This window comes from Micromesistius poutassou (assembly GCF_964030765.1).
Source record: "Micromesistius poutassou genome assembly, chromosome: 5".
Lineage (NCBI taxonomy): Eukaryota > Metazoa > Chordata > Actinopteri > Gadiformes > Gadidae > Micromesistius > Micromesistius poutassou.
In genome coordinates this window covers 6,713,532-6,736,018 of record NC_140275.1, presented here as the reverse complement: position 1 = coordinate 6,736,018, position 22,487 = coordinate 6,713,532, and the positions used below count along the sequence as shown (strand labels likewise).

The following is a 22,487-nucleotide window of genomic DNA, read 5'->3' as shown; positions in this document are numbered from 1 at the left end:
GGGCAAGAAAAAACTCCCTTAACTAGCAAGGAAGACATCTTGAGAAGGAACGCAGAGTGGAAGATCCCTCCCTCCAGGGATGATCAGGAGTGCACAATTGACATACAAACATACATATATACAGGCAAAACATTTTAAATTAGTGATGGGGTTCTGGCCGGTTGACCATAAGGAGAGTCCAGGCATCCAGTCGCAGTCACCACAACACGCTAGAACAGACATAATTGTTTTGACTCAGTCCTGTTTGTCTTTGTTGTGAATTCTCTTACACCATCCCCACAGCACCAATTCCACTCATTAATGAGGTCTTTGTGGTGATCACTGAGCCAGGTCCCTCTGGTCCTGATTCCTCCAGGGACTAGTGGACTAGTGGACTAGTCCTGGATCTAGTGGACTAGTCCCGGCCCCGGATCTAGTGGACTAGTCCTGGATCTAGTGGACTAGTCCTGGCCCAGGATCTAGTAGACTAGTCCTGGATCTAGCTGACTTGTGGTTGTAGCTGACTGGTCCTGTTCTAACCCACTGGACCTGTTCTAACCCACTGGTTCTGTTCTAACCCACTGGTCCTGTTCTAACCCACTGGTCCTGTTATAACCCACTGGTCTAATCCACTGGTCCTGTTATAATCCACTGGACCTGTTCTAACCCACTGGTCTAACCCACTGGTCCTGTTCTAACCCACTGGTCTAACCCACTGGTCCTGTTATATCCCACTGGTCCTGTTCTAACCCACTGGTCTAATCCACTGGTCCTGTTATAATCCACTGGTCCTGTTTTAACCCACTGGTCCCGGATCTAGCGGACTTGTGGTTCTAGCTAAGTGCTCTTGGTTCTAGCTGACTAGTGTTGGTTCTCTCTAGAGTCTGACTGACTAGTGTTGGTTCTCTCTAGGGTCTGACTGACTAGTCAGGGTTCTCTCTAGGGTATAACTGACTAGTGTTGGTTCTCTCCTGGTTGGTGGACTAGTGGTGGTTCCCTGGTCGAGATGTTGTCCAGCGCTCAGCAGATGCTGCAGGAGAGCCGGTCCAAGATGGAGGCACTCCGGCTCCAGATCCTCAAAGCGGCCCAGAGCGGAGAGACGGAAGAGGAGAACCTCTCCCCTCAGACAGGTGGGAAGACCAGCCTCATAACTTCTAACCCCAGCTCATTATGGTCCTCAGAGTAACTCCTAACCCCAGCTCATTATGGTCCTCAGAGTAACTCCTAACCCCAGCTCATTATGGTCCTCAGAGTAACTCCTAACCCCAGCTCATTATGGTCCTCAGAGTAACTCCTAACCCCAGCTCATTATGGTCCTCAGAGTAACTCCTAACCCCAGCTCATTATGGTCCTCTTAACTCCTAACCCCAGCTCATTATGGTCCTCTTAACTCCTAACCCCAGCTCATTATGGTCCTCTCTCTCCAGAGTATACAGTACTCTCTGACAGTATATACAGTACCTAAATGTATGTTGCGGATGTGTATGTGCGCAGATGTTTCCCGGCGGACAGAGCTCCAGCATTACATCCAGAGAGAGAGCGACGCCCTGGCCCTGGCCACCGACATCGCCTCTAGTCTGCAGGACCTCAAGAACATGGAGCCCTCAGCCTCTACTGAGGTACGCTCTCAGCCTCTACTGAGGTACGCTCTCAGCCTCTACTGAGGTACGCTCTCAGTGTGGGTGGCATGTGGCTCAGGAGGTAGAGCGGGTGAGCTGGTAACCGGAAGGTTGCTGGTTCGATCCCCGTCTCCTGCTAGCGTGTTGAGGTGTCCCTGAGCACACACTCAGGGACATTCACACACGACTCCTCCGTCGGTGTGTGAATGTGTGCATGAATGGGTGCATGAATGGGTGAATGTTAGGCAGTATCATAAAGCCATTTGAGTGGCCACTGGTTAGAAAAACGCGGTATAAAGTCCATTAACATTTACTGAGGATGGCCTCCAGCATCTACTGAAGAAGGCCTGGTGGGGTGTGAGTGTTGTTGGCATTGACCTGATGATGTCCTCAAGTCTCTGGTACATCAGAGTATCATCATGATGAGGTTGTCATGGCAACAGTGAGTCTAGTATCATCCTGTCTGCCAGGCGCTGGTGAGGGTCTGTGACGCCACCCGTCGGCTGGAGCTCCTGAAGACATCGCTGGACCGGTGCCAGGAGGAGCCCAGAGACCAGGCCCCCTCACCGCCTCCTTCTACAGAGCACGCCTCCCTCAGCTCCTCGCCCACTACGCTCCTCACAAAACCAGCCTGCTTAACTGGTAACCCACCCAGAACACAACCCACTCTCCCAGAACACAACCCACCCAGAACATAACCCACTCTCCCAGAACACAACCCACCCAGAACATAACCCACTCTCCCAGAACACAACCCACCCAGAACATAACCCACTCTCCCAGAACACAACCCACCCAGAACATAACCCGACCCACCCAGAGTTGGGTTCACCAATCACACAACCAACCTGCACAACAGCACAATTTGATGCATCTTTTGTTTCAAATATTAGATCAATCATATAAATATAGTACCTATTGTGGATGTATTTTATTAATTTAAGATTATTGTGTATCTTTTCAGGCAAACTTGAAGTACAGCTTCTCGGCTGTGAAGATCTGCTGGAGTCTCTGACAGGAACGGGATTGCCCCTGACTTCCTGTAAAGGTCCGTCCCTCAGTGGCCAAACTAGCCTCATGAGACCCTCCTGATCTCGCAAGTTCACATTTCAGTTACTCACTGAAGATCAGCCTAGCCTCACTTGAAACCAACTTTCAAACCCAAAGAGTGGACAGACCAATCAGCTAGGGAAAGGGAGTTTCAGTTACCACTAACCCTAAGGTAGGGAGGGAGGAGTCTAGGAGGGAGGGGATTTTTTAAGATTGTATTTGCTCTCTTCTGCTCTCTCTCTATACCACTCTAGAATTTGGCAATGTTGCTGTAGGCAAGATTATTAATGTTATACATATTATACACAAACAGAATGGCTGAATAAGGAATAATGAGGTACTTACAAGACTAAATGCAGGTGTTGGTGTTGACCTCTAGTTGACCGTTGGTTGTATGACCCTAGTGGAGGTTAGTGCTGAGCTGAAGCTGGATGGGAGGCTGGTGGGTCGCAGCCGCTGGGGCCCCCCAGGGAGACGGACCTGGGACCAGACCTTCTGCTGTCACCTGGACCGGGTTAGACCTGTCGCTTTTCTCTCTCTCTCTCTCTCTCTCTCTCTCTCTCTCCCCCTCCCTCTCTGTCTCTGTCTATGTCTCTCTGTCTCTGTCTCTCTCTATCTCTCTCCCTCTCCCTCTCAATCTCTTACTGTTTCTCTATATGTCTCTCTCTCTCTGTCTCTTTCTCGCTCTCTCTTTCTGTCCATTTATCTCTCTCTCTCAATATATATATATATATATATATATATATTTCTCTCTCTCCCTCTCAATCTCTTTCTGTCTCTCTGACTCCCTCTCAATCTCTTACTCTATCTCTCTATGTCTCTCTCAGCGAGAGTCTGTCTCTTTCTCCCTGCCTGTCTGTCTGTCACTATGCATGTCTGCCTGCCTGTATATCTGGTTACCTGCGTGGCTGTCAGAAATCCTGGGATCAGGAATCCTGCTTACTACTTTGTTGTTGAAGTTCTGGTCGTGACCAGCAGGGGTCTCCCCCTGCCTACAAGGGGAATTTATTTTCTACTAAAGGAGAACCGTGTGTTGGACGTGGTTGTGTGTGTTGTGTGTGGTTGTGTGTGTTTGTGGTGCTAGTCCCGGGAGCTGGAGGTGGGGGTGTGCTGGCGGGACCAGCGGGGGCTGTGTGGCGTCCGCTTCCTCCGCCTCGGGGAGCTGATGGAGGGAACTGACCAATCACAGATCTTCAGGCTGGAGCCTCAGGGTGTCCTGTTTGCTACGGTATGATGACCCCTGACCCCTTCGACCCCTGAAATCACCCCTGACCCCTGACCTAACCTCCTCTGGTTTCCTGGTGTGATTGCAGATGACCTTTGATGAGGTCGTCGTGGAACACCCGGCCAAGCTGAGACGTCAGCGATGCATCTTCACCAAGGAGAGAGGTAGAGATACAGGGTTAGGACTAGAGATACAGGGTTAGGACTAGAGAGGTAGAGATACAGGGTTAGGACTAGAGATACAGGGTTAGGACTAGAGAGGTAGAGATACAGGGTTAGGACTAGAGATACAGGGTTAGGACTAGAGAGGTAGAGATACAGGGTTAGGACTAGCGATACAGGGTTAGGACTAGAGAGATACAGGGCTAGGACTAGAGCTACAGGGTTAGGACCAGAGATACAGGGTTAGGACTAGAGAGGTAGAGATACAGGGTTAGGACTAGAGATACAGGGTCAGGACTAGAGATACAGGGTAGGACCAGAGAGGTAGAGATACAGGGTTAGGACTAGAGAGGTAGAGATACAGGGTTAGGACTAGAGATACAGGGTCAGGACTAGAGATACAGGGTCAGAACTAGAGATACAGGGTCAGGACTAGAGAGTTAGATATACAGGGTTAGGACTAGAGATACAGGGTTAGGACTAGAGGTAGAGCTACAGGGTTAGGACAACATTAGAGAGGTGGATACAGGGTTAGGACAACATTAGAGAGGTAGAGATACAGGGTAAGGACTAGAGAGGTAGAGATACAGGGTTAGGACAACATTAGTGAGGTAGAGATACAGGGTTAGGACAACCTTAAAGAGGTAGAGATTAGGTCAGTTAGACGAGAGGAAGTGTTAAGGATGTACTTTGTGTTTCCTAGGGAAGAACTTCCTGCGTGCCGCCCAGATGAACATGAACTTCTCCACCTGGGGTCACCTGATCATGAGAGTCCTTCCTCACTACAGCTCCTTTGCGACCTCTGACCCTGTGCCCCACCACCCCTATCAGACAGAGAAGGAGCCTGAAACCACCAGCTCACTGCCCAGGTCAAACCCTGCACAACCTCTAGCCCTTAAAGGGGTGATATTATGCTTTTTCGACTTGTCCCTTTGCTTTAGACTGTTATATGACGTATGTATACATGTTTTATGTCTGCTCAGCTAGAAATATCTACGTCCGAGCCAGGGGGAGTATTGGTGCCCACCTAGAACTCCTCTCAATAAGTGCTTGAAACAGCTCATTTGCGCTCAAACTTCACCTCAGTAACAGTGTGATGTCAGCCTGCGCAGTGGACGGGGCTGAAGTGCAGAAGTCCCGCCTCCCGGCTACCCACAATGTTTACAACTACTCAGTGGTGTTAATTTGCCGACACACACGCAAAGCGTTCGACCAATCAAAGCAGACTGGGCTACTCGGGAGGGGGGCCTTAAAGCGACATGATACAAATCAGAGATCTAACATAGAGGCATATAACCCTATTCTAGTCGTAACCTGTACCCAAATGCATTTATTAACCCTAAAAAAGCACAATATGGGATCTTTAACCCTTGACCCCTAACCTATACCCTCTCACCCCTTACCTCTAACCCTCACTGATCGGGTAAACACAGAACCACTGCAACTCAACAGCACAACAAAACAAAACAAAACCAACAACGTGACAATACAACAACGTAACCGCTGAACAGTGTGTGTAATGGTTGTCTGTGCACCTGTAGCGAAGTAGCCCTGACCAGGCTGAGGGCGGACGAGGAGCAGGGGAAGTCGAACCACAGTGTACCACAGGAGACACCCGACAGCACCACGGAAACCCAGGTAACCACGACAACTGCCTCCCCCATGAAGATGTCATTCCACTCTATGTACTCTCTTGATAAAAGATAGATGATATGATTAGAAATATTTATAGTAGTGTTAAGCAGCATGAGGTATGAAGTAGGAAGTATGGGGCAAAATATACATTTGACGCCTTTTTGTTTGACAGTTGTGCGACAAACCAACCGACGAGAATGACCCACCTTCTACCAAGTAAACACAATACACAATCACACAAATATACACACATACAATGACACTCTAAACACACAGGGTTTGGTTTGTGTTTTGAGCGTTTGGTTGTGTGTCGCCAGGTTGCAGATGGAAGAATTTAACTACATCTCTGTCCTGGGCAGAGGTCACTTTGGGAAGGTCGGTGTCCACTCATCCAGAGCTTTGACACATATTATGTGGATGATGGTCTCAGGGTTGTGATGGTTAGTTGGTCTCCAGGTGCTGCTTGCAGAGTTCCGCAAGACGGGGAAACTTTACGCTGTGAAAGCCCTGAAGAAGTGTGACATCGTGTCCCGGGATGAGGTGGACAGGTAACACCACCCACCTGCTCATGACATCACTGCAGCACCACCCACCTGCTCATGACATCACTGCAGCACCACCCACCTGCTCATGACATCACTGCAGCACCACCCACCTCACATACACATACGACCTGCTAATGAAATCTCTATCAACAGTTTTTCAATGATTTCGCAAGGTGTGTTCAAAATTGTATTTTCTTGTTTGGCTGTTGATATATATATAACAAAGCACTATGCCCATTACCTGTTTGAACCAAAGGGGCGAGGTGTGGACTAGATAAGTTAGTGGTGTGGTCAGTAGGGTTAGGGGTGTGGTCAGTAGAGTGAGGGTGTGGTCTAGCCGGCCAGTAGGGTGGGGTTGTGGTCTATATGAGCTAGGGGCACGGTCTAGTTAGTCAGTAGAGTGAGGGGTGTGGTCAGTAGAGTGAACGTGTGGTCTAGCTAGTCAGTAGAGTTGGGGTTGTGGTCAGTAGAGTGAGGGTGTGGTCTAGCTAGTCAGTAGAGTTGGGGGTGTGGTCAGTATAGTTGGGGGGGTGGTCAGTGTAGTTTGGGGTGTGGTCAGTAGAGTTGGGGGTGTGGTCAGTAGAGTTGTGGGGGTGGTCAGTGTAGTTTGGGGTGTGGTCAGTAGAGTTGGGGGTGTGGTCAGTAGAGTCGGGGGGGTGGTCAGTGTAGTTGGGGGTGTGGTCAGTAGAGTTGGGGGTGTGCATTCATGGGGGCAGTGTTCTAGCTGGTCATGTGACCTCTCCCCACAGCCTGATGGCTGAGCGGAGGATCTTGGAGCTGGTCCGGCGGTCCCAGCACCCCTTCCTGGTGCAGGTCCAAGGCTGCTTCCAGACCCACGATCACGTCTGCTTCGTCATGGACTACTCCCCCGGAGGAGACCTCATGATCCACATCCACCAGCACCCTTTCACCCTGGACCAGACCCGGTATCTGTCTCTCTATTGCCCTGTCTCTATATCTGTCTGTCAGTCCATGTCTCTATTAGGGTTGGGAATCACAGGGTACCTCACGATACGATACGATATGCGATACATGGCCCGCAATACAGATAATATCGTGATACAGCGATAATGCAATAATTGATATATTGTTCGAAAATCCTATAACGATACATTACGATATATGTCTAAGAATGAATACAAAATGACTGCTGGATTTTGGTCCAAACTGAGTTCTTCCGTTCTTCTCGTCTTTGGTTAATTAAATTAAAGTCTGTCTCCACATCTGCCTGTCTGACTACCTGTCTCTCTCTTTTTGTGTGTGTTTGTTTGCAGCTTCTACTCGGCTTGTGTGGTTCTGGGTTTAGAGTTTCTTCACCAGAATAAGATAATTTACAGGTGAGCAGCCTCTCTGCTGTTATGTCATGACAACAGGTGATTCAGTCGACTCTCCTTTCTGTTGTCACGGCCGCAGGTGAGCCCTCTCCCCTGTTGTCACGACAATATAATGTAATAATATATATTATTACTATGACGATGACAGGGACTTGAAGCTGGACAACCTCCTAATGGATGCTGATGGCTTTGTCAGAATCACAGATTTTGGCCTCTGCAAAGAAGGTAGTACTTGTGAAGTGTATATATATGTGTGTATATATATATATATATATATATATATATATATATATATATATAGTTAACGATATATATCTATATCTCTATCTATCTATCTATCTATCTATCTATCTATCTATCTATCTATCTATCTATCTCTCTCTCTCTCTCTCTCTCTCTCTCTCTCTCTCTATATATATATATATATATATATATATATATATTTAAGCTTCAGTCAGTGAAATGAGCACATTCCACAGCCTGTCGTGATCTATTGCTTTTATAAGACGGTTACGTAAGTATGGTGAAATGAAAGTCATAGACACAAGTCGGAAAAGCATTTCTTTAACAAATACAAAAAAGTAGTCCCTCCTGGCTGCCTGCAAAGTGCGCGGCGGTCGCTATGCAACACACTGTAGCGTCCTTCAGAGAGAAGGCTAGAGACGGTAGCTTGGTTCGCGGGCAATTTAGCCTACTATCGAGCAGTTGACTCACTGTGTGCCTATTGCTTTACAACATTTCCACCCTCTCCATCAATCAACATATTTTTAGGCTTCAGTGAACGATGCTATTGCTTTTATATATAAATAAAACAACAGTTCAAGTTAGGCGCGGAGTGATACTGAACTCTGTAAACTGAACGGGCGTCATAGCTGTGTGTATACGCTCATTATACAACAGTTAGGAACCAATCAGATCGCTTGATTTAAGCCACCCGTTTTATAAATATATATATACATCTATTTATAGATATAGATATATATATATCTCAAACATGTTTTTTTCTTCTTTAGATATTTGATTGTATTATAACATCAGAGCCATGCGTGAGGTGTTGTGCTCGCTCAGTGTGTCCCTCTGTGTGCAGGTATGGGTCATGGGGATCGAACCTCCACCTTCTGCGGTACACCAGAGTTCCTGGCCCCCGAGGTTCTGACCGATGACGACTACACCCGAGCCGTGGACTGGTGGGGGATGGGCGTCCTCATCTTCCAGATGCTGGTCGGAGAGGTGTGTTCTGGGTAGTGTAGTCTAGTGCGGGCATTATTCCAATGGATGTGTTTGAACACATGTGATGGACATCAGTTACCATTAAAGGATGTATTAAGGAAATCATGGAAAGACTGGATTGGAGACAATGAAACAGGTTCAGCAAACTTGATAGATAGAAGATAAAGATAAATATAAAGATATTTTTCAATTTATAATGGGTGCAAATACATCCCTCTGCCAGACCTGTTTACTTCCTGCTCCCTGGTGTTGGTATCCCTCCACCCGACCTGAGCACTCCATAGTCCCCTGGTGTGCGTATCCCTCCTCCTGATGACTGGTGGTACTACTTTGCTGTGGTATGATTCCAACCGACCTAACCACTCCTCCCCTGTGTCCCTCCGCCGCATGCTAAAGTCCCCCTTCCCCGGTGAAGAAGAGGAGGAGGTGTTTGACAGCATCGTGAATGAAGACGTGCAGTACCCGGCCACGCTGGCCCCCGACGCCGTCGTCATCATGAAGAAGGTATCCATGGCAACCCTAAAGATGGCTGTTATTCACAATATAGACTACAATATCTGGTCATGTTATATTGTACTGTATATTGTAATATACTGTACTGTATAATGTTTTACTGTATATATATATTTTGTGAATGCAGTACCACAGAACACAATTGTGTTGTGTGTAATGTTGTTTTGTATTTTGTGCAATGGGTCACGTGGTCCACAGTCGTGTCATGTTGATTATTGGTGAGTCACATGGGTCTCTTTCCAGCTGCTGAAGAAGAATCCAGTCAAGAGACTGGGAGGGGGAGAGGGAGACGCTGAGGACGTGAAAGAGGACACCTTCTACCAGGTACATGCAAATGTACTAGTATTGTGTATTTGTAGTGTACGTATATGATGTCTCCTAAGAGATTGGACTAGGATGTGTGAAATACAGTGTAATATATAACATAAACTAGTGTATATATAGACGGGAAAACTGTGTAAAAAGTTTATAGTGGTATATAATGGTGTAATTGTAGTATATAATATTAGTCTAGTATAATATAGCGGCTGGCGGCATGGTGCTCAGGAGGTAGAGCGGGTTGGCTGGTAACCGTAAGGTTGCTGGTTCCCCCGACCCCTAGTTGAGGGTTGAGGTGTCCATGAGCGAGAAACCTTAAAACCCTGATGAGCTGGCTGTCGCCTTGTGTGGCTGACACCGCCGTCGGTGTGTGAATGTGTGCATGAATGGGTGAATGTTAGGCGTAATTGTCAAGCACTTTGAGTGGCCACTGGATAGAAAAGTGCTGTAGAAGTGCAGTGCATTTACCATTTATAGTATTTCTGTGTTTTCAGAGTTTGGAGTGGGCGTGTCTCTTGTCCAAGACCCTGCCCCCTCCCTTCCTGCCCAAGATCAGCGCTCCGTGTGATGTGAGCAACTTTGACAGCGACTTCACACGCCTGCAGCCTGTCCTGTCGCCCCTGGCAACGCCCCTTTCCCCACGACAACAGAACATCTTCCAGGGCTTCGACTACTCCGCTCTCCACAGCTGAGAGAGGGCCAGCTACAATACTAACCAGTACTACTGTAAAACTAACCAGTGCTACATATACACCTTCATGGACAGGAGTACTACTGTAATACTAACCAGTACAACTTAATACTCCTTAACGAACAGGAGGAGTATTACCGTAATGCTAACCAGTATAATTAATACAACTTAATGGAAAGGGGTACAACAAACTACAGTACTAATACACCTGGAGTAGAAAGTAGTATTATCATATTAAAAACAAGTACTACAATACTAATACAGCTTTGTCGAAAGTAGGTCAACAGAACAAACCACTATATATATATAGATAGATATAATGTGTTGGCATATATATCGTTAGGAATAACAGTATTTTATTAGGGGCATTAACAGTATTTTATTTGGGGGACAAACAGTATTTTATTTGGGGGATAAACAGTACTTCAGTTGGGAGATTTACAGTACTTTAATTGGGGGATCTACCATATTTTATTTTGGGGGATTAACAGAACTTTATTTGGAGGATAAATGTTATTTTATTATGGAGATTAATGTTATTTTATTTGGGGGATTAGTGTTTTATTTGGTTGATTTGGTTTAAATTGGAGGATTTGGGAGGTTAACAGTTATTTTCTGATGATACTATGCATCACTGTGACGCCGTGTCCACTGCCTTGACCCAACAGATCAACCCTTTTCTGAACACAAGCCTTTTTAAAGATATGGACTATATATATCATATAGGATGGATATAATATGTATGTGTCAAGTGGAGCTCAAATATTTGCACTAACATTGTTTTTGTTGCAGTATTATTCATTCTTGATGCATGCAACTGTGCTAAAATTGGCCAAATAAAGTATGATATAGTATTATATAACTACTAGTATTATATGAACACAAGCCATAGATGAGTAGCCATAGCAGCAGTTAATATTTCTTTATGAGGACTAAATTAAGATGATGTCAGCGTTTCTAACGACTTCCTATTACCTTAACAGAGGGCGTGTGAACTACCTGTTGGGGTGGGGGGGGGGGGGGGGCGGACAACACTGACAGCTAACAGAGAAGAAAGGCTGATTATGTTCTTTGTAAATAGCGGATAAATGCTTGGGTTCCTGTACAGTCAACTCATATAGATACATATAAATAAATATAGAAATATAAATATGTATTATTCATATTTTAATGTGTCCTGATTAAACAGACTAAATAACAGTATAAATAAAAGGTTACAAAAGTGTTACAGTTTTTGAAATGGGTCACAGTGACACGTTTTAGCCCGGGATTAGTGCTGGAGATATGAGAGAGGAGACATCAGAACAACATTTGGAGTCTACACATTTTAACTGGTATGGGGTTTAGTAGCGTTAGGGTCGTGAGTACTAGGCTTATGGCTAGGGGTACATTTAGGGGTTAGTAGGGTTAGGGGATAGCAGGGTTAGGGGTGAGGCCCCTCACCCTGAAAATGTCTAATAATGATGAAACCTTATTAGAAAACTCCCATTACGTGCAGCATGTGACGTGGAGCTTGTTTGAAGGTCTCCATTGGAGCAGAGTCCCCTCATCTTAGTTCAATCTGGTGGCCAACATTGCTGCTCCTTGGATGAATCCAACAGAAAACCGGCCGCGACCGGAACACGTTGCCGTAGGAAACGCCCACCACGCATACAACTCCACCCCAGCATGTCCTGTGGTCGCGGTGAGCTCCGTGGTAATGCCCTAAGTAGGTGTGGTGACCGCGTCATATGTGATCGCGGTGGGCCCGCTGGTAGACCCGGTCCCAGGCCACGGTGCGGCACACGCAGAAGAAGTCCCAGAGGTTGCAGAGAAGGCCACGGTCGAAGGGGTTGTCCTCACCGTCGCCCCAGCTCCTCAGGTAGGCGATGCGCGGGCGGGACATGAACTCCCAGGTGGTGGTGTTGGTGGAGGCCAGGTAGAGGTGGCAGCCCAGCAGAACCAGCACCACCATGCTGAAGACCCCCGTCACGGCCACACACCCCAATAGCACACCGTGAGTCCTTAACCACGGACCCCACCCCACCTGGGACCAGCTCAGCCCTGACCTGCAGATAGGAGGAGGAGGAGGAGGAGAGGAGAGGAGATGAAAAGGGGAGCAGGAAGAGAGTAGGAGGAGAGGTTGTGAGGATGATAGTAACACTGGAACAGCATGTATTTATTATGAGCTCAACAGGTCATGTTATCAGATGCAAACGTGAGTGAGTGAGGTGCTATGAGGATACCCACAGAGCAAGGTGGAAGGCCCAGGTCAGCGCGCCCAGCTGGACCAGCAGGTAGAGGAGGAACCAGCGGTGGTTCTGCTCCCCGACACAGTTCTCTATCCAGGGGCAGTGGTGGTCAAACTTGCGCACACACCGCTGACACGCCTTGCAATGCTTCGCTCTCATTGGCTGCTGTTCCAGAGAGGGAGGGACATAGAGACTGATTGGAGTTTACTGGATTTTAGTAAATTCTATGATAATTTTAGCCCACTTCTGGCAGCAGCACAAACAAACTCTTTAATCTTAAGGAGAATCAAGGGGGAGAAGAGGAGTGCTAGGACAGCAAGAGTAACCCGGGATGGGGGGGGGGGGGGTATCTGCCAATGGGAGCACTGTTTGTTGACCAAACAGATTACATGACACCTTTTCCATGCCCTCATCTCCCTCCCTGTCACAGGCCTGTCGCTGATCAGGCAGTAAATAGGTTTCTTCTAAATACTGTCTATATCCCCCTCCATGCCAAACATCTGTCTCTCACCCCCCATTACTCTTGATTATCGGTGGCTTCTCTTTGATCCAGTGCCATCCCCCTCCTCTGTCTCTGAAAGGTCTTGACAAGTTGATCGGGAAGCATGTTGGGGGTTGGGACTAGCATTAAACGGCTGTCTTTCATCTAGTCCTATAACAGATCCCCCACAGACCAAGTGGTCTATGTGCACATCTTAGCCAGGTATCACACCCTGCCAATTGTTCAACCCAGAGAGGGTGTAGGTGGTTTGTGATTGGCCTTTTCTGTATAGCGGTAACCCAATAGGAAATAGGGGGTTACCCCTTACCTTTGGTTAACTAAGAAAACCAATAATGATTGGAATGTATCCAGTATGTATGTATGTATGTATGTATGCATGTATGTATATATCTATCCAGTGTATTATATACTGTTGTTTGTGATGAATTAAAGAAAATAATGGGACATAATGGGACAGTGACACAATGGGAGAGAGTAACACATAATGGGAGACAGAGCAACACAGAGTGTGAGAATGACAAGTAGAGAGTGACCCATGTAGCAGGATGGCGTTGGTTATGGGGTATCCTGCAAGAGCCTGCCAATAAAGTACTGAACATTGCATCTTGGCTCTATGGTCTATTTGGGACAACAGACTTGGAAACAGCACCCTGACTTGAATCAACTCAATTCATCATTTGCCAAGCCGACCAGGAATAAACAAGGGGGCTGAATCCGGAGACAACTTTGTCAGGGGTTAAATGGTAAATGGACTGTATTAATACAGCGCTTTTCTAACCAGGGGTCACTCAAAGCGCTTTACAATACTGCCCAACATTCACCCATTCATGCACATATTCATACACCGACAGCGGTGTCAGCCACATGGCGACAGCCAGCTCATCAGGAGCAGTCAGGGTGAGGCGTCTCGCTCAGGGACACCTTGACACTCAGCTAGGAGGAGCCGGGGATCAAACCAGCAACCTTCCGGTTACCAGCCCACCCACTCTACCTTCTGAGCCACATGCCGCCCAATTAGGGGGGGTACCTGCAGCAGGCAGTATCCGCAACGTCGCAGGCGGGGAGCGGCGGTCTGGGGGAGCATGGCCTCCTGGTCCTCACTGGCCACCAGGGGCCCCTGAAGGAGACACAGCGGTGAGTCTCCCTCCTACTTTAAAGGTCCCATGACATGCCACCAGGTGTGAGTGTGATTAGCCGTTACACGTTTTGGAAATCTGTCTCTTATGACATCACAGGTGGGCGTGTCCACCTAGATGTGTGACGGATAGATGAGCAACGTTTGCTACAGTCCACCGGGTAGGCTGGTAGACTGATCTATCCAGCACACATCTAGGTGGACACTGTGGACCTGTTATGTCATAAGAGACAGATTTTCAAAACGGCTTGTAACGGCTAATCACACTCACACCTGGTGGCATGTCATGGGACCTTTAAGAGACACTGAGTAGGATAGTATAGCATACATATACAAGTTAATATTGTACACCTGTAGGGTATCAGTGAGGTCAGACCCTGTGTCAGTTGTAGCAATAGTTATATATATTATTATCATATATATATAATATATTATAGTTATATATTATATTATTATTGTATATTTAGTATAGTACCTACTTGGACAGTGTCAGTGAGGATAAACCCAGGGAGCATCACCGAGACGGCCAAGTACAGTAGTATAGTATAGTACTAGTAAAGTACATTCAGTTATAGTAAACCTGGACAACATCAGTGGGAAGGTGAAGTACAGTAGTATAGTATAGTACAGTGAGTATTGTGCAGTCAAGTATACCTGGACAGAGTCGGTGAGGATGAAGCCTGGGTCCATCAGAGAGACGGTGAAGTACAGCATTACAGACAGCAGGACGAGCAGCGAGAACACGACCGGCTGCATCAGCTCTCCCTGCTCCTCGAACCTCCGCAGGTCTGAACATAACATGTACACACAGAACATATAACACAGAACAGGGATTATGCATGTTTACCTCAACAAGATTAAATAGTTATACTCCACTAATTACAGTACAGGTCGTGTACAATGAGAAACAGCGTTATAAGCCAGGCTAGGACGGTAAGTTTATTATAGTATATTAAGAGTTGTAATTTAAATATAATTACCAGTGTCATGTAGAAAGAGAACCAGAGTTATAAGCCATGTTAGGACGGTATGCCCGCTCCTAACAAGGAAACCAGAGCGGAACACCTTTTTTAACATACTTTAACTCAATTCATACATTGTTTTATCATTAATATATTTTAGCATACAATATTGTAAAGAAAATGGATGGATGGTCTTCAGTCTGTCCTACTTCCGTGTTTTGCAACGGAAGGTTAGTTGGGACAAACAGTGCGGAATGAATCAGCTAGGATGCGATCAAGTCATGTACTACAGTGTTAACCAACCCCCGGTCCGTGGACCCGTTAGATCCGTATATTTCAAGAAAGAAAATGAAAATCTTCCTCACATAGACATAAAATTGATCAATATGCAACTACTGTATCCTATCCACTGTAAATGTACTGTGTCTCTTCTTGTGCATCTAATCAATTGTATTATATTATTGCATTGTTGAAGGGAGACTGAGACTCAGCCACACCCTTTGTTTAAAAACATTAGTATCTTAAAATTAAGGCATTAAAATTGACTACCTGACCACTTTCTTTTTTGGTTGGGAACCCCTGATATGGCACATAATGTCCGGAGTATACCATTACAGCCAGGTATCTTTGACTAGTGTAAACGCAATATGATCAAACAAATCTAAATGGTTGGTTTAGAGGCATTGAACAGCGATGTAGAAAAAGTGAGGTGTATATTTTTTTGCATGCCTTCATTTGTACCGTTTCTGTATCTTTTTACCACCTCGTTGGATTGATCAGCAACAGAATACTAGTTGAATTAACCAACTTGACGTTAGAGGAAACGGACGATGGCTAATACAATAACACTTAACGCATTAGACAAGCCAAAGGAGGTGGCTTGACTTAACTTCTAGGTGCAGACATTCACCTTGATGTTTCCCTTTAATTCTTTAGTTTACGTGAAACCTTCAGTCTGTCGACCCTTTTGGCATTTGAAGTTTAGCTAGATAGCCTTTTGAAGTTATGTGAATTAATGTAATTATTTATACAAAAAAAGCCAACAAATAATCTGACAGCAGTTTTACAAGAAACAGCATTTATTTTCATTAAAAAAAGGGTCCATAAAAATAATCCTTTCAATTGTTCTTTACAAAAGAAGTTAACTGTTTCTTTAGTTCACAATTTTTGATTAAAGTGCAGTATGTTGCTCGTACATTCTTCATCATCAGTATTCATTTTTAAAACATTACTATGACAAGACGGACAATTCATCACTTTGGACCAGGAACGGATCAGATCAGATCAGATCATCTGAAGCAGCAGCAGTACCTGAGGTTTGCTTAATAAAGAACAATAAAGAACAATTAAACAAAAAGTTTTCCAAGGTGGTACTTGGCTAGATACCTAGTGGTATAAACTGACAACTCTCAGAGTTAGAATATTCCAAACAGCCAACTTCCGTAGCCCAGTTCCAAACTGACTTTTAAAGATTGAGTCAAAGAAAATAATATAAATACTGGATGGACATAATAAATATGAATCTCCCCTGTGCAGACAGAAGAATGTGGTTTGCAGAAATGTAAAATTTAACTAGAACTGTTAAATCAAACCAAAGCTTCTTCCAGCACCCGACTGACCGGTGAAACCCGACATGGAGAAACACAGATGACTTCAGGCACAAACGGACTGGCAAAGGGACAGAAGTCCTTGGTCCCATGATCCTCCTCCCCTTCAACCAGAAATAGCAGCAGGAGGCTCCTCATGTCCCTTTAGTCTCGGGTTTTATTCACAGAATGAGAACCCCCCCCCCCCAAATGTCAAGTGTCAGTGCGAGGTCAAGCATCAGCGCGAGGTCACACCCAGCGATGTCTTGACGCGCTCATACACCACGTAGCTGATGCTAACTGCCGGGATGACCTTGAGGAAGTTGGGCCCCAGGCCCCGGTAGAGCCCAGTGGGTCCCTCTGTTTGGAGGATGTGTCGGAAGACACCCGTCATCGACACCTGCCGGCTGCCCTCCACGGTGGCTGGGGGGAGGGGCACAGACAAGAGGATGTTAGCATCAGGTGGTTGACACATAACATGCCACCAATGAGAGGTTTCTGCACGTCTATGGAGGTACGTCTCTATCAGACCATAAACCATCCAGTGGTCTAGAGGTAGGATCAGTGGCTACCTTGGGCTTGCATGCGGGTGCGGACCAGGGCGAGGGGGTAGCTGGCAAGTTGTCCACAGGTACTGGACACGGTGCCACAGCCCAGCAGTACCAGGACACCCGGGTCGGTGCTGTTGGAGCCGTACTCCTGCAGCCAGCGGTTCTTAAGGGTCTGAGAGGACATCAGAGTTAAGGTTACCTTGTTAGTCATTTGACTAACACTGTACAAAAGGTCACATGACCATAGACAGGAAGTTCAAAGAGGTGCGGCCTAACCTCGTAGACGGCGAGATCGATGCCGGCGTAGGGGATGATGCCCAGCATGTTGGGGACGTAGCCCCTGTAGAAGGCCCCGAGCCCCTCCCTCCTGAAGATCTGCCAAGCACAGTCCGAGATCCCAGAGAACTGGCCCGTCCTCCTCAGCGCTAGCCTCGTCTTCAACACCTGGGGAGGGGGCGGAGCCATGAGCACGGTAACATTAACATTTAAGGGATTTTGCTGTCGCTGTTATCCAAAGCGACTTACAACCATCATGCACATGTATGCATCATGTGTACATGCATCATGTCTTACCTCCATGGGATAGATGGAGCTCTGAGCGATAACTCCAGCCATTGACCCCGCCACGAAGCGATCCAGGATGGTCAGAGTCTCATTGTCGCTGCCGATCATCCGCTTGATCTGGCAACACAAGAGAGGAACTAATTTAGCTAACCAGGCTGCTAGTGCTTTGGCGTGTTAGGCTAGTCGCTACTGCTATGATGCAGTCCAATAGGGGAGCGCTAGGCTACCCTCTACCGCTATGATGCAGTCATATAGGAGAGCACTAAGCTAGCTGCTACTGCTATGAGGCAGTCAAATAGGAGAGCGCTAAGCTACCCCTTACTGCTCGGCAGTGGTCAGACAATACAGTACCTGTTCATAGGCCATGAACTTGAGTGCAGTTTCCGGGGCAATCTTGATGATGTTTACACCATTTCCCCTCCATAGGGAGCGCACGCCACCCTCTCTCACCATCTGGGTCAAGCCGCTCATGATGCACATGTTGTTGGCACGGCAACCATGAACCTGAGGGGCGAGAAGACAGTTGGATGTTTTAGTCGTCAATGAGGCACTACTAGTTGGCCTCAGCTCCCTTCCCCTGCCTTACTGTGTCAGTCGGACAAAGTTCAGTGTGTGGAGAGTCAACACTTTCCTCTGCGGCAGCTTATCAAAGATGACCCTTGTCACAACACCCATTGACGCACATGGGCAATGACCGGTGACTTCAGCTCCCCACGCCTCGACACCCATGTTGCTATTGGTGGAGAGCACAACGTACCAGACTACCCCGTCACTTAACGACCCGCTCCTGTACTCATTAACCAGCTGGTTACGCAATGCACTAGCATGTGAGGCCCTTGCAACAGAGTCAGTGCGTCAAGCACATCTGAATGGATGGGACATAGTTGTGTAGGAGACATCCCCTGGTATGGTGATACATCAGTAGTAACTAACCAGTACGGCAAAGTACACCCAGTGCCCTGTAGTAAGGTGTAGGGCTGCATGATTAATCGAAGTCAAACTGACATCACAATGTAATAGAACGCGATATACAAATCACAAAGGCTATGATTTATTTAATTTATATATAAATATATATAATTTTTTTTTACTGTTATTGTTACTTACTGGAGATCAGTAAGATTCGTTTTTGTTACAATTCAATTGCTAAATTAAGATGTTATGTCAATTTATGCATCAATTAATTTCAACAAATCGGCCTGGCCTAAAAGAAAGAGCAGTTAAGATGTTCTTGATGTACTTCTTCCAATGTTGTGTTGGTCATACTACAGAATGATTAATTGCTTGTTTAGTGAATAGTAAAATAAATAAATAATAATATGCTAAATCGCAACATTGGTTGAAAAAATCGTTCAGCCCTAGTAAGGTGTATTCATTTGAATGTTTTTCAATACATAAATTCTCCATCCCAAAAAAGAGTAAACAGTCATTTGCTTTCCGTGGTGACCACTGACCTGCATCATGACTTTGAGGCGGTCCAGGGGGGCGGTGCAGGTGCGGGAGACGATGCCCGCCCCTCCCCCCGCCACCAGGTGCCTCCACCACATCCCCGACAGGCGTTCCTCCAGCGAGAACTCATCTGGCACCATCAGGTTCTCACCCACGTCAAAGATCTTCACACACAGAGAACACGTGCTATTGATATACACTTCTTATACACAGAGATCACGCCGCACTGAGTAATGAAACGGCTAACCCACAGATAAGGTACACCAGGAACTAAATCAGGCAATCAAACCAGAGACATTGAGGATGGATGGCTGTTAGTCACTCGTGAGATCATCCTCCCGTGCACAGAGGAGATCACACCATCCCTCCTCAGTTACATATGTGCAGATAACCAGAGTCACCCGCCATGGTAATCCTCATCCTGACTCTGAGACGGGGTGGCTTCACTGCTGCCAAAGGAGCAGCAGGGGCTTTAGAACTGACCCATTTACCCATTACAATGGACACTAGACATAAAAGGGAGGGGTGGCTATCAAAAGGGCAGGACAATCCTCGCCACCAGTCAGGCCTACACCTGGGAAGTTTCATACCGTTGAGTGCTTCCAGTAGAGGATGATCTCTGGGATGTTCTCTGTTGCTGGGACGACGGGGTAGTCACTCCACTCATTCCAGCTTATGGTCATAGTGCCATTCCTGTCCATGCTATAAAAAATATATTAAAACGTAAAATTGGCAGCAGTTCAGTCACATCAAAACATAAGTTAATAAATAAAAAATATTGAAAGTTCTGAGACCATTGGTTTCCTGCGGCCATTACCTGTGAAGGACGCTCTGGGCATGCTGCTGAGAGATGTGGACGCCCAGGTCCTGAAGAGACTGCTTCAACATGCTGGCGTCAATACCACCTTCAAAAAGACAAGATGACCATAAAACAACCTTTAAATGGAACCAACGTAGGTGGGTGTGGTGAGTGAGGAAGAGGTGGAGGTGTTGCGTAAGGAAGAATAAGTAGTGAGGAGGAAGACTGGTCTCACCTGAGTGTTTCTTATCCAGACTCTTGACCACCAGCTTGAGGTCTTTCTCGTAGTCCTGGAGGTAGTGGACAAACTCCTCAAAGTCAAGCTGGCTTGACTTTGACTCCTCTCGGACCGGCGATTTCTGAAACAAGAAGAGTCAAGATGAAAAACGTAATGAGCATGCACTTTATCGTGTATTAAAGACCACAGGGCCATAAGGCTTATATATAATAACACGCTGAACCGGACAGCCCTTTATTTTGTACCACCCAGGAAAATCTGATTTATGAGTCACTCTGAGGAACAAGCGACCCCTTGCCAAAGCGCTCAACTAGCCATAACTCGATATTAAATATGATCTCCTTCATACGCACATCGGGTTATGATATTAGACTCTCCACAACAACTTTACAGTCTTCAAAATGTTAAATACAAAACCCGATGTGTCTTGACCCCGCGCCGAAGACAAGATGACCAGACATCCAAGAACGTTCAAGCCCTTAAGACTGGTGGTATTAACTCATTGAAACCTCCCGAAAGGCATGTGTCAAATTTACATCCAGGCCGGTAGAAAGTGCCGGTCTATCTTTAAACCAAAGCACTGTGCGACCCGCCAACAACCAGAGCGATCGGATTCCATCTGCACCAATCTGCTCCGAGGGAAGTGCTACAGTAAACATCAAGACCCGCCACAATACATGCAATAAATGCATGCATATACACAAGTGAATTAGCCTGCCAATAATATGGATCCTGGACGTCCCAATGTCACATTAATTCTGGAGGAACCAATTAATTAAAGTTGGCATCCGCTAAAATCACCAACACAAATTATAATAAAATCCTTTATTTTATGCAAGTGTATATAGAATATTTAAAAAGGCACGTTCTAGGGAACCTTCTACCTCGATTTTTACGTATTAGGGTGTTTGAAGTTAAAGACAGAGCGCAGTGGGCGGTTGTTGGGCCTTTACGTCCAGGCTGCGAAATTATGAATCCTTCTACAGGGAAGGCACGAGCCGTCCGGCCTCTGGTTGGGCTTCTCTGCCGCTGTTAGCCTAGCACCGGCTTCTCTGCCGCTGTTAGCCTAGCACCGGCTTCTCTGCCGCTGTTAGCCTAGCACCGGCTTCTCTGCCGCTGTTAGCCTAGCACCGGCTTCTCTGCCGCTGTTAGCCTAGCACCGGCTTCTCTGCCGCTGTTAGCCTAGCACCGGCTTCTCTGCCGCTGTTAGCCTAGCACCGGCTTCTCTGCCGCTGTTAGCCTAGCACCGGCTTCTCTGCCGCTGTTAGCCTAGCACCGGCTTCTCTGCCGCTGTTAGCCTAGCACCGGCTTCTCTGCCGCTGTTAGCCTAGCACCGGCTTCTCTGCCGCTGTTAGCCTAGCTAGACTAGCACCGGCATCTCTACCGCTGTTAGCTTAGCGAGACTAGCACCGGCATCTCTAGCCCTTTTAGCCTAGCCATGCCGGTCGGCGCCACAACGCATTCCATTGAACGACAAGGGCATTTTATAGAGAAAATAATTACAATTATATACACACACAAATGCGAACAATAGAGAACATGTAAAGACTAAGAATGCGTCCAATGCGAGAGTTAAAACACAATAAAAAGTAGACTTTTACCTTTCTCCATTTCTGGTACTTCGAGAGCTCCTGAGACGGCAGGAAGACGCTGAGTTTGAAGAGCGACTTGAGCTCCGTGGGCAGGCGGTCGGACTCAAAGTACTGCACCTCGATGGGGTCGGAGTAGGGAACAGGCACGTACAGGCACAGGCCCAGCATAGTGATAAAAATATCAAATATAAAAGTCTACAATAAATAAATAAATAGTGAACTCAACTCACTCCCGCTCATGGGAGTCTATGTGTGGAAGCCGGTCAAAGGACTCCTGTTAAAAGAAGATAAGAAACACGCCCCATTCCGGGAATTCACCCTGTCATTGGCTTTGGGGCACGCCCCCTTTGGCTCTGACGTCAATTCACCACCCGTCGCACTCGCAGTGTTCCCGTGTTCTGTTCTGCTCGTTCAGATGCCGCCCCACGTCTTTCGTTTTTCGCTTGAATGTAGGTCCAACCAATCCTGTTGCATCCCGAACGGTCCCCCTTTGACCCGCTCCGCTTCATTATCATTATTATCTCTCAAGTGTGTGTGTGTGTGTGTGTGTGTGTGTGTGTGTGTGTGTGTGTGTGTGT

The 22,487-nt window shown here is 46.7% G+C and overlaps 3 protein-coding genes across 3 annotated transcripts; 1 reads left to right on the top strand and 2 right to left on the bottom strand.

Annotated features, from left to right (window-relative positions):
- Positions 1–985: 985 nt before the first annotated feature.
- LOC311343731 (serine/threonine-protein kinase N2-like) lies at positions 986–10,301 on the top strand (the record flags this gene model as incomplete). The annotated part of the gene is made up of 19 exons (XM_084468678.1): positions 986–1,109; positions 1,474–1,598; positions 2,069–2,240; positions 2,563–2,646; positions 3,053–3,162; positions 3,733–3,876; positions 3,962–4,037; positions 4,738–4,903; positions 5,576–5,672; positions 5,842–5,885; positions 5,987–6,044; positions 6,126–6,217; positions 6,964–7,140; positions 7,489–7,551; positions 7,697–7,782; positions 8,636–8,778; positions 9,175–9,282; positions 9,535–9,615; positions 10,104–10,301. 19 exons carry the CDS (start codon positions 986–988, stop codon positions 10,299–10,301), a joined length of 2,148 nt encoding a protein of 715 aa, XP_084324804.1.
- Positions 10,302–11,417: 1,116 nt separating this feature from the next.
- zdhhc12a (zDHHC palmitoyltransferase 12a) lies at positions 11,418–15,321 on the bottom strand. The gene is made up of 5 exons (XM_084468789.1): positions 15,149–15,321; positions 14,823–14,956; positions 14,061–14,150; positions 12,530–12,696; positions 11,418–12,348 (listed from the first exon to the last, which is right to left on the bottom strand). Exons 1-5 carry the CDS (start codon positions 15,243–15,245, stop codon positions 12,027–12,029), a joined length of 810 nt encoding a protein of 269 aa, XP_084324915.1. The 5' UTR covers positions 15,246–15,321; the 3' UTR covers positions 11,418–12,026.
- Positions 15,322–16,191: 870 nt separating this feature from the next.
- slc25a25a (solute carrier family 25 member 25a) lies at positions 16,192–22,280 on the bottom strand. The gene is made up of 10 exons (XM_084468818.1): positions 21,919–22,280; positions 20,315–20,438; positions 20,098–20,185; positions 19,871–19,982; positions 19,286–19,444; positions 18,183–18,335; positions 17,841–17,948; positions 17,544–17,711; positions 17,289–17,439; positions 16,192–17,139 (listed from the first exon to the last, which is right to left on the bottom strand). The coding sequence occupies exons 1-10, from the start codon at positions 22,075–22,077 to the stop codon at positions 16,955–16,957; spliced, it is 1,407 nt and encodes a 468-aa protein (XP_084324944.1). The 5' UTR covers positions 22,078–22,280; the 3' UTR covers positions 16,192–16,954.
- Between the last annotated feature and the right edge of the window lie 207 nt (positions 22,281–22,487).

Bases quoted from the DNA above. Each gene is read 5' to 3' on its own strand.
- zdhhc12a (XM_084468789.1), bottom strand. From the start codon at position 15,245: ATGTTAAAAAAGGTGTTCCGCTCTGGTTTCCTTGTTAGGAGCGGGCAT. The intron at 14,957-15,148 runs GTAATTATATTT...TGTTATGTTCAG, and splicing joins TCTCTTTCTACATGACACTG to ACCTGCGGAGGTTCGAGGAG. The intron at 14,151-14,822 runs GTATACTTGACT...TGTCTCCTTCAG, and splicing joins TCCTCACCGACTCTGTCCAG to GGGCCCCTGGTGGCCAGTGA.
- slc25a25a (XM_084468818.1), bottom strand. From the start codon at position 22,077: ATGCTGGGCCTGTGCCTGTACGTGCCTGTTCCCTACTCCGACCCCATC. The intron at 20,186-20,314 runs GTGAGACCAGTC...GTCTTTTTGAAG, and splicing joins TCTGGATAAGAAACACTCAG to GTGGTATTGACGCCAGCATG. The intron at 18,336-19,285 runs GTCAGTGGTCAC...CTCGCCCCTCAG, and splicing joins GCCTCAAAGTCATGATGCAG to GTTCATGGTTGCCGTGCCAA.